General features: G+C 38.0%; 1 protein-coding gene across 1 annotated transcript in view; it reads right to left on the bottom strand.

Moving 5' to 3' along the window:
- LOC109062947 (lysyl oxidase homolog 1-like) overlaps positions 1-11,042 on the bottom strand; it is a 20,445-nt gene extending 9,403 nt beyond the window's left edge. The window contains exons 1-3 of the mRNA XM_042743415.1: positions 9,651-11,042; positions 5,960-6,068; positions 5,532-5,669 (exon numbers count right to left, since the gene is read on the bottom strand). Coding sequence (XP_042599349.1) covers positions 5,532-5,669; positions 5,960-6,068; positions 9,651-10,647 — 1,244 coding nt within the window. The 5' untranslated portion in view covers positions 10,648-11,042. The remainder of the gene's footprint in view (positions 1-5,531; positions 5,670-5,959; positions 6,069-9,650) is intronic.
- Positions 11,043-12,008: the final 966 nt, after the last annotated feature.

The following is a 12,008-nucleotide window of genomic DNA, read 5'->3' as shown; positions in this document are numbered from 1 at the left end:
AAGTTGATTCGTCCAACAACGTTCTCGAATACCTCGTAAACAAATTCTACAAAAAGCACGCAAAAATGCTTGTGAGGCTATAACTCCACAACTGTTTGGCGTATTGAGACCAAACTTGGTGAGTGTTGTAACAAGCATGACTTGAGACTACCTGCAGTGTTTCGACGCAGCGCCACCAAGTGGTCAGGAGATACGAAAAATGCATATTTTTGCTTATAACTTCTGAATGGTTTTGCCAAAAATCACAAAACTGGTCTCTTTAGATTCGATGGGTCATGTCGAGTCGAATGATATCCAATTTTCCCTTGTCAGCCATTTTAGGTGTCGGCCATTTTGAATTATGGTTTAAAATGCTGTATTTTTTGAACGCATTATCGTATCGTTATGAAAATAATTACAAAAATCTTCGGCTCCATGCCCTGAAGGTACTCAAAAAGTTTGGTGGCAGCGCCACCTTGTGGTCAAAAGTTATGATGAAATTTATAAAAATGCTAATAACTTTTGCTTAAATTAGCCTATTGTAACCGGACTGATAATGATAGATTCCTTGGATCATGACGAGAACACCGATACCAATTTTACCAATATTTGCTAAACTTCCTGTCCACCATTTTGATTCATGTTGACAACCTACTTTTTCGAACTCCTCCTAGACCGTTAGTCCGATTTTCACCAAATTTGGCTCAGATCATCTTCAGACAAAGCTGCCTAAAAGTAATGGATTTCGTGTTGCTACACGCAACGGTTTTTGTTTAGCGCATGAACAAATTTGCTGGAAAGATGCCAAACTGCAACTGAGAGCTGTATCTCTGTAAAGGTTTGACATATTTACACCAAACTTTGCATGTGCCATTGTCACCTCACACTGAATACGGCACATCAATTTTGTAACAGCGCCACCTATTGGTCAAGAGTAATAAACCATTCATTAACCCTTAATTATAAAATTTCCAAAAATGCTAATAACTTTTGATTGCATTAGGCTATTGTAATGAAACTGGTCTCAAAATATTCCTTGGGTCATGCCGACAACAGACATATACATTTTGTAGTGGGAAATCTGAACTCCCTTTCCGCCATTTTGATTTATGTTAAAATCCTACTTTTTCTAACTCCTCCTCAACTGTTCGTCCGATTTTCACCAAAATCGAATCAGATCATCTTCAGACTGTGCTGACAAAAAGTTATGCATTTCGTGTCAATTGACAAAACCGTTTTCATACAGCACCGTTACAGATTTTAGGCACAGTGCCAAAATGGTTCTGAGGCTATATCTCTACAAAGCTTTGACATATTTGCACCAAACTATGTATGTGTCATTGTCACCTCACACTGACCATGCCACATCAATTTGTTAACAGCGCCACCTATTGGTCAAGAGTAATAAACCATTCATTAACCATTAATAATTACATTTATAAAAATGCTAATAACTTTTTATTGCATTAGCCTATTGCAATGAAACTGGTCTCAAAATATTCCGTGGCTTATGCCAACAACATAGATACCAAATATACCAGAGTACGCTGAACTTCCTGTCCGCCATTTTGATTTATGTTGAAAACCTACTTTTTCAAACTCCTCATCAACTTTTGGTCCGATTTTCACCAAAACTTGAATCAGACGATCTTCAGACTGTGCTGACAAAATGTTATGGATTTTGTATCGATAGACAAAACCGTTTTCGCATACCACAGCGACAAATTTCAGGCACGATGCCAAAATGACACTTCAGCCTGTATCTCTGCAATGCTTTGGCATACTGACACCAAACTTTGTGTATGCCATTGTCACCTCACACAGAACACACCAAAATGATTTGATCACAGCGCCACCTGTTGAACAAAAAATATCAATTACAATCACACAAAAATAATGCTTGTATTTATGATTTTTCCGCCATTTCAATTACAATCATCCTAAATTTGCTGTAATTGTGAAAATCTCTGCAAAGCTATGACATATTTACACCAAACTTTGTATGCGCCATCACACTGACCACGCCACATGAATTTGGTAACAGCGCCACTTATTGGTCTGGAGTAATAAACTATTCATTAATTATAAACTATGAAATTTTCAAAAATGCTAATTACTTTTGATTGCATTGACCTGCTATTGTAATGAAATTGGTCTCAAAATATTCCTTGGGTCATGCCGACAACATACGTATCAATTATGTCATAATAAGCCGAACTTCCTGTCGGCCATTTTGATTTATGTTGAAAACCTACTTTTTTGCACTCCTCATCAACCGTTGGTCCTATTTTCACCAAAATGAAATGAAATCAAATCATCTTCAGACTTTGCTGACAAAAAATTATGGATTTCGTGTCGATAGACAAAACTGTTTTCGTACAGCTCTGCTACAAACTTCAGGCACGGTGCCAAAATGACTCAAAGGCTATATCTCCTCAAAGTTTTGACATAATGACAACAAACTTAGTGTGTGCCATTGTCACTTCAGACAGAACACACCAAAATGATTTGATTACAGCGCCACCTGTTGGTCAAAAGTGATAAGCCATTTGATCATATTACTAGTGGTTGTATTTATGACTTTTCAGCCATTTCAATTACAATCATCCTAAAATTGCATTTATTACTCATTGTTGCAATTGGTGTGATGCTCCATGCCATGCTTAGCTCCTCAAAACCCCACCCTTCTGGTCATAGGTTTATTTATTTCAATTCAATACAATTAAAATCAATATAATTAAATTCATTTTTTTTACAGGTTTTATTATTATTATTATTATTATTATTATTATTTTCTCCTTACCACTTACTTTTGATTGACTAAGAAATCAAACACACTTTATGAAACTTTATGAGAACAATTTATGATTGGATTATATACTACAAACACTGTTTTCCCCTATTTTTATCACATAAGATGGCAGACAATATATTTAACATTACATTAATCATATATTTTATTATTTATTACCTGAATATTAATATAAAAAAACATATAAATTATTAACATAAAAAGACTTGAAAAACACATATAAACCATATATGGTCACAATCGTGTGTTTATTGTCTATGCATTTCATCAGTCAAATCGTTTCTGCTATTTATAAAGCTTAGCTACAGCGATCACTGAGTGCCTTTGTCTTTATCAGGGATTTCCTTGTGCTTAACTATTTAGAGTTTTTAGGGGGAAAATGTAATTTAATATACCTGTCAAGGAGTATATGATGGTAATTAATGCCATTCCCTCAAGGCTGAGGAAATTATTAGGAAATAATACAGACGGAAAACCAAATTTAGATTTTAGTCTTAAATTGGAGGGTATATATATAAAAGAAAAAGAAAATGTAATAATTTTTATCTTAGAATGATTTGCCAAATTTCCAGTGTTCTTTTGCCTTTCCAGGCATCTCCAGTCCTGGAGTTTGAACCGGTCCACTTTAGTTTATGACTGACTATATTAAAATAATGTAATTAAAACCTCAGTGTATAAGTCTACAATAGTGCACTGTTCTCTGGATCCTTGCAATTCATTGTATTGTTCTATAGATTTCATTTTGATGTAAAAATCTTAACTTAAGAAATGGAAAATAAGGGACAATTTATTTTTAAGGGACAGAATAAGGGTCACTCAAAATATTTGTACTGTACTATAATGTAAATTAATTTTTTTTTCAGGAAATAATCACATTTGTGTAGGTACAATAAGCCTATTCTAAAAAGATTTTTGTCATACAAAAAAAAAAAAAAAAAAAAATCAGTCTAAGTAAACTGTACCATTATAGAGTTGTGACTGCACAGGTAGTGAAGTGGGCTAATTTAGGAGGTGAAAAAACTGTGGAATTACATACATACAAATAGCATGAATTTTGAAAGCATACACTTACATTTTTTAACAAAAAGAATTATTAACTGGATGAATGAAAGTTAATATTTTTCAATTAAGGAAAACTTGGAGAGTGTGGGCTGCTTCTGCTGCTTGAATTTGTACTTCATTAATGAAGTCCAAATGTTAAGATTACGCTAGAAATTAAATTTTTTACAATTTCTTTCTTTCTTTCTTTCTTTCTTTCTTTCTTTCTTTCTTTCTTTCTTTCTTTCTTTCTTTCTATCTATTTAACAGCATTAAATTAAAATAGTGAAAGACGTCTTCCCTCAGGTAGACTGAATGTTTTCCTGCCTTGCTGGATGTTGGGTTCATGATCAATAAGTTGTTGTTTTTTTTTGCCCAAACTGATTTGGCAAAATTAAAATGGGGACAGTAAGGGATTTGCGGTCATTGCTTGGTCGTAAAGCCTTCTTCAAACAAATAAAACAATGATTTGTGCAAAAATAATGATTAGTTATCAATTGAGAAATTGTTATTCATATGATCTGGTGGTCATATGGAATATTCCTGTGAACACGGGACAAACTGCATTCCATATAGCTTTCATATGGGACGCTTCTTTGGTGCTTTAAATACAGGATGATTCCGTATTATACGAGAAAATCATAAATAAAAAGAGTGGGACTGCTGTGAGTGAGGGCAGATAGGGACAGCACTTATATTTTGGTCAAAATGAGAGTATTGTCCATTTATTTTATGATTGTATGTATACAAAATTATTTTGGTGTGATTAAATTATTATTTTGTTTATGAGTTTACTGTTGACTCCAAAATTTGGTATATTGTCAATTTACTCATTTTATTTTGTTTATGAGTTTACTGTTGACTTCAAAATTTGGTATATTGTCAATTTACTCATTATATAAGGAAAATTATTTATTCCCAAATGTAAATGAGCAGTGAAAAAAAAAAAAATAATAATTTTACAAATTTTAAAACATAAATAGGTCACTACCTGTATACATTAAAATAAACAAGAAATAACAAAGCAAAAAATGCAAATGATTTTAAAGCCTTAAATCTACTCTTTGAATAGTTTGTAATTATTTGTACTTGTTTATGGACATGATTCTCTTATTGCTTTCCCTATTTTATTTATTTATTGATTATTGTTTATTATTTTATTTGTTTTGATGCAATTTATATGTTATTGCCTTTGTATGCTATTTGTTCTAAAAACTGCATTAATTAATAAAAAAAAAAAAAAAATAAAAAACAAATAATAAAAAAAAAAAAAAAAAAAAAAAAAAAAAAAAAAAATAAAAAAAAAAATAGGGATTTCCTGGCACATAAGTTATAATTTATATGAGTCTGTGTAGGACTTTCTGCATGAGAGCGCCCTCTGGATTCGAGGATGAATGAAATGAGAGTGTTTAGTGCGCTATAATGTTCACATCACCTCATTTTGGTGAATAAAAGGTCAGGTCATGCATAGACTATCCTGTCTCTTTGACTTATCTAAATGAATGTTGATTTATCTCTGAATAAATGTTGATTTATTTACACTGGCCCTAGAAAAGCTGAACGTGAACACACCTGCCTGGAAAAAGTGAGGGGGACTAATTTACATTTTATTTTTACATATATATTTTAAGTCCACCTCGAACCCCTCCATATTCTATGCCCATGAGGTCTCCACGTATACAGATGTAAAAGATAGACTCACTGGTGACAGCTGTGCCACTCCCAGGTGTGACGAGGTCGGTTGGGCATGAAATCAGCCGTCCCTTGGTTCTTCACTCTCTGAGGGAAGCGCAGAAGAACCCTGATACTGTAGTCTGTGGTTTCAGCACTATAGGCGGAGCTGAGGAGAAAAAAATAAAATAAATAAATAACCAAAAAAACCTTAATGAAGGACTGCAGCACTGAGAAATAAAACGTTGAATATATGAGATGAGCTCATAACAGCAGGCTGGGATTTATATGATGTGACACCACCCATACTTCTGCCTCAGACATCATCTAACACTCTTCTCGTTAGTTGTTTGAAGTATTGTTGTATGGTGTGGTGTAAACAGTTATTGTATTGTGTAAATACTGCCTGGCCAGCTTTATTTTGCCATTTCATAAATAGAAAGAATTGAGGATTCTCACCTGGCCAAACACTTCTCCTCTGCAGCACAGCGTAAGGAGTACATATGGGCTCTTTGAATGTATGTGGAGGCTTGGACATAATTCGGGTCAGGAACCAGGTCAGGCAAACCTAAAAACAGGAGACATCATCAGGGTTACAGTGTAGAACCAGCTGCTGTAGCACATTTCCTGAAATTACACTGAAGGGGAAAAAACTTCTTAACTGGTCTTAGTAGGTCATAGCTGGTCTAGGCTGGTATTCAACACCAGTCAAGCTGATTTTCAGCTGGTTTGTAGAATAAAATGCACCCAAAACCCCCTAAACCCACATTATAAGTGTCTAAATAACTTTAAAACCACCAAACTGACCAGTCTGACCTTGATAAACATGTCCAAAACTACTCCAAAACCACCAAACAGACCAGCCTGGCCACCTGAAAAACATCCCAAACCACCCTAAAACCAAAAAAAAAAAAAAAAAAAAAAAAACAAGTCTGACCACCTACAAAGTGTCCAAAACCACTAAACCGACTGGCCTGACCACCCAAAAAGTGTGCAAAACACTAAAAATCACCAAACTGACTGGTCTGATCACATAAAAAAAATGTTCAAAACCACTTGAAAAGCATCAAACCAACTGGTCTTATGAACTGAAATGAGTCCAAAACTCTAAAATCACCAAACCGACAAGTTTGACAACCTAAAATGTGTCCATATGCCTGGCCACCTGAAAAGTATCCAAAACCATTTTAAAACCACCAAACTGACCAGTCTGACCTGTCCAAACTACTCTAAAACTACCAAACAGACCAGCCTGTCCACCTGAAAACCACCCTAAAACCATCAAACAGACCAGTCTGACCACCAAATGTCCAAATCCCTTTAAAACAAGCAAACAGACCATCTTTGAAGATCAGATTTGACCATAAAAACCAGGCTGTTTTTTTTTTTTTCTCAGCAGAATAATAACAATGTCAGATCTCATAACACACTGTCCAGGGGACAAATGTGTTTCTTTAATGTTCTGATCTGTTCTGATGTTACATACTTTTAAATGTAAAAAAAAAAGTAAAATATTTGAAAAATGGCTGTATCCAAATAAGTATGCCTTTGAAAAAATACACAAGAGATGAAGAGGGTTTTGAGGATGTAATGCTGAAGCCTCACAGTATAATGCATCAAATGCTGTTTCTCATCTGGTTTCAAGGTCACGCAAAAATAAGAAAAAAAAGAACAAAGTGTTGCATGTAAAGAGGGAGAAAGAGAGAGAGAGAACAAAAGATGAGGGAGAGGTGACTGCGAAACAAAAATGAGATCACTTCCCTGCTGGATCCAAATCGGGCATGTGACCAAGTTTGTTAAAAAAAAAAAAAAAAAAAAAAAGGAAAAATAAATAAAAACAGAGCTAGTGGTAACAGCTAATGTTCATAAAACTCTTTCCAGGGCCAGTACAGAAACTACTTATCACCTTTATTTACACTTAAAATTCAAGCTCACTTTATGTCTAAATAATCTTATGAATATAATAACAGAGCAGTCAAAGTCCGTAGGTGGACATTAACATTTCTTCAAAGGGAAGGCGACAGCATATTTGCTTTCCTGCTTTGCATGTCATGGATTTCAGAGAAAAGAACCCTGTTGAGAAGATCAACACCGATGAAATCCAGTGTATGATACTGGAGTCCCACTAGGCCTCTTAATTACCTTAACCAGCAAGATTTTGATGGTCATCCAGCTGCATTTTTTTTTTTTTTTTTTTTTTTTTTTTTTTTGCAGACAGCCAGACCAGCAATAACAAACTTAAGCCAGCAAGCAACAATGTGGAGTGCAGATTTAATCGCACGTCTGCTGGAGGCATGTTTAGAGTTGGGAGCAACTTTCACTCCATAAAACATAATGCCCTAGGCCAGTCTCTTTATTTCAAACTCGTTAGTGCCGCCCTTCACTGGAGTCAGTGAATGCTTTGCCATCTCCATCTCTGTGTACACATCTGAATCGCCAGCTCGGTCTGAAACAGACTTCAAGAAAGGCCTCAGGAAACTTCCTTGGTCAGCTTTTGTAAACCGTGTAAAGAGAGTTTGAAAGAGTGTGGTTATCCAGCAAAAGTTTCTTCACACAGTCTGCACCTTTCTCCACAAAATTCTGTTGAATGCCTGCACTACACCAAAGTAGTTGACTTAAATTTTTAGATTATTTAGTAAGATGTAAGTAACATAAATGAATGTCCACTAGTCCGATACAGGCCTGATCTCAACATCTATCTTAAAGAGGTTCAATGCTATGAGTCAAGTTAAGTAAATGTGTCCCATCTAATGTTATTTCAATTTCTAAGACTCAGATTGACAGATAATATATGTTCCCGCAGGCTGGAACTCCGATTTCAACTTATTTGTTTGTGATTGCATCATTGGGTAATGAGTAATGTAAATTTTTTCCACATGTGTACCTTCCAGTGGATTGAGTTTACACCCATTTCCCTTATGACCAGATTTTGTAAACTAGGGTGATTAGTTGTGCGTGAAGTGACTCAAGCAAGAGACAAAGACCATTTCACATTACAAAATGCACCTTGGCAGTGGCCAGAAACTCAGTCCCAAAGGCCTTACACACACCCGCCTCCTCACACAAGTTCACATATATGCACACACACACACTTTTATTTAGGGGCTAGCAAAATATTTTCTGTTTCCTGAGGCAATGGACCCCATGTGTGCTGGTCTCACCATATCTCCCCACTCCTTATGTAGTAACACCCCACAACCCCCCCCCCCACCCCGCCCCAACACACACACACACACACACACACACACACACACACACACACACACACACACACACACACACCACTCATGTTCACCACCCACCCCGCAACAACCAAGCCACTTGAGCCCCTTACCCCACCCTCTAAAGCAAATACTGGGAACATTCACCCTTAGCCCTCGCAATGCAGTCATCACCAAAACCAAAACCAAATCTTCAAACAATGAGCACTCTTTGTGCAGAATGAGTATCCATAGGCACTAAGCACACAAACCAACTACCACATACTCTTACACCCACGCACACATCCCACAACACCTGGTTCCAATAACCCAGTCTTTGAGATGAAGATGGACTTGGAACTTCTTTGACTGTAAATTAAAACACAATGGCAATGGGGGGATGGGAATGAAAGATCCTCAGACATTAGGAGAGAGTAATTTTTACTGACTGCTTATGAGGAAACAAGCAGAAAAATTTGCTCAAAAGCAATGCCCATTACAAGCTGCGTAAGCAAACAGCTTTACAATCAATTATGTGCAGTTTGAGTCCCTTGGGTTACATGTTTGCTAAATCCAAAGGGCTGCCAGGAAACACAAAGAGATGGCAGAAGAACTACATTTTTTAGATGTCTTTCTGCTTTTCTCACTTCCTTTTCTTGAGAGAGAGTAAGAATCTGAAACAAGCCCCACACGTGCATCCATTTTCCCAAATCTCCAGCCATGCAAGAGCTTAAGTGCCTACTGTAGTTCCTCTGTGATTAACTTTACTTAGCATAGCAGTCTGCAGCCTTGCTCGACATGTGAATCATCAGGAAACGCAGTAGCATTCAGTGCATTATATGGAAAACACACTTTCTGGACTGCTGGTCTATGACCCATACTATTGAGTAACATTAGTGTGTACAAAGAGATTCTTTCACAAGTGTATACGATGTGGATATGCATCATACCTCTTTGCTGAGGACGATAAACACTCCCTGAATTCACGTTGGGGCTCTCTGCATTGTTAGAGGCGAGAGGGTTGCGTGGAGGTGGTTGTACAAATGGAGGCTGGGGTTGGGGCCTTCCGAAGGGGGGAAACTGTTCATACTGGGGGCTTTGGACCGCAGGCTGGAACGATGAGCCTGCGTTGCTAGAGACAGGTACTGCAGCATCTCGAGAGTCCTCATTGTATAGACTGTGCGTGTACCTGTGGTCTAGTCCATCAGAGACTGGTGGCTGCGCAGGCTGGGCAGGAACAGCTTGGTATGGTTGACCGTAAGGGGGATAGTATCGATAACTGTCGTCGGTTGCAGGACCCCCTCCGTTATAGCTACCTCCTCCAAAACTTCCAGTGGAGTACCCATCTCTTCCATATCCTCCTCCGGCATAGCCACCACCAGTGCCAGCGGAGTACCCCGTTCCACGGAAGGGAGGTTCGTATGACCTGTCCAGAACCGAGTCATAAGGAGGCTGTTGAGGGAACGGATACTGTGGATAAGAAGAAGAGGATGAGGAGGATGAGGAGGAGGAGGATGAGCCAGAGAATGTTCTAAAGCGAGAGCCGGTAGATGACTGGAAGCGACTCGTTTCACCTGTTCCAGCTGCACCTTGGCGCCAGTTGTCTGGCACCTGGCCAAACCCAAACGGATGTCTAGCTTGGCCTCTTACAGTCTCAGAGGTTCCTCTGGAGGGTGCTTGCCTCCGTACATTCCCACCTTGTGATCGACGGTTGGGAGCGTCTGCTAAAAACACTCTGGGGTTCCTGTCACGCTCCTGAGCCCGAGCTGGGACGTATTCAGCCCCACTGTTGAGAAGACTGAACACACGTCCATTGTTCTCCCATTGAATCCTCTGTCTCCATGGGTTTGAGTCGTCAGTCTGAGATTGATGCTGAGACTGGGACTGTCCCCCTACGCTTCCAAGCAACACCCAGACCCACCATGTCACGAAAACCACAGGCAGCATATTGACAAGACTTGCATGGAAAACAACTTCCAAGCAACTTCAGAAAAAAGGTGGACAGTGAAACTTCAAATTGTGTCCCTTGATCCAGCAGGTTAAAGGTGGAAAGGCATAGAGGACTTACAGTGTCCATGTGCAAATCAGACTACATGCAGTGAAGAAACTTTGTCCTTGGTTCAGTGAGTGGTGCAGGCATTGCTGTGAAGAAGGGAGATGATTTCTGAGGCCCCAGGGCAGGCTGTAGTATGAAAAACCTTCCTCTTCCTTACTGTCTGGATGTTGAGTTGTTGTCAGTGGACTGAGCATTGCTCTCAGGCTCTCTCTGGAGATGACTGCCTGTTGCTCTCCTTTGCACTTCACTATTTGCCTCTCTGACTGCTTACAATGGTCTGTGAAAAAAGAAAAAAAAAGTTCTCATCTCCCCCTCCCTCTCTCTCTCGTTCCCTCTCCCTTTCTCACTCAATCTAACATGTTATTTTTTTGAGATCCCACATGGCCCTAGTGCTAGAGCTGTTTCCTAAATTCCAGCAAAGCCAGGTCTTTGCACAGGCTTCCAGAGTCAACATCACCATCTGTGAAGGGACTTGAATTTCTAGCGTGCCTGCGCTGACTTCCTTTGATCCTTCTGAACAAGCAGGGATGTCTGGTGTGTGGCCTAGGTTCATCCACCCAGGTGCTAGGAGAGCTGTGACTTTGTCTTATGTTTTTCCAAACACAATTTTTTGCACTCATCATCATCATCATCATCACAGCAGAAGAGAGGACATTAATACGGCAGGATGTTTAGAAATCCAAATTATGTACATGACAGGAGGCCAAAAATGTCAGCAGAATTTGGAACAAGCAGCTCCATTTAAAAGCACTTTCCAGTAAACAAAAGATAGATGAAAGCAGGCAAATAAGCATCACTTACACTACAAAAACGAACATTATTCTACAAGCCTTATTTAAATATGCAGAGTAAGCCCAGACTCAGTAAACACTGGTATATGTAACAGATATAAGCATAATGTAAAGAAACTATAAAGATTGGAAACTAATCCTGAGTGCATAGCATTAAAATTTAGACCTGCTTTTAAACATTTGTGCTAGTAGGAGCTGAACTCAAAAACCAAAATCACATTAATACTTCTGTAACCAGTTATAGCTACCACTATTACAATATTGTGGATACAAATCTGACAAAATGCTATTTTTGAAATATTGCATTGGACTCATATCTTTAGAGTGGATCGAACTGAGGTAAAAAAAAATCATGTACAGTTTAAAGGGGTCATATGAAGTTGCTAAAAATAACATTATTTTGTGTAATTGGTGTAATGCAAAGTGAGTGAGAAAACATTATTTTCCACATACTGTACATT

This window comes from Cyprinus carpio, chromosome B18, assembly GCF_018340385.1.
Source record: "Cyprinus carpio isolate SPL01 chromosome B18, ASM1834038v1, whole genome shotgun sequence".
NCBI classification, from domain to species: domain Eukaryota; kingdom Metazoa; phylum Chordata; class Actinopteri; order Cypriniformes; family Cyprinidae; genus Cyprinus; species Cyprinus carpio.
The sequence above is the reverse complement of the archived record's forward strand: the minus strand, read 5'-3'. Positions and strand labels throughout refer to the sequence as shown.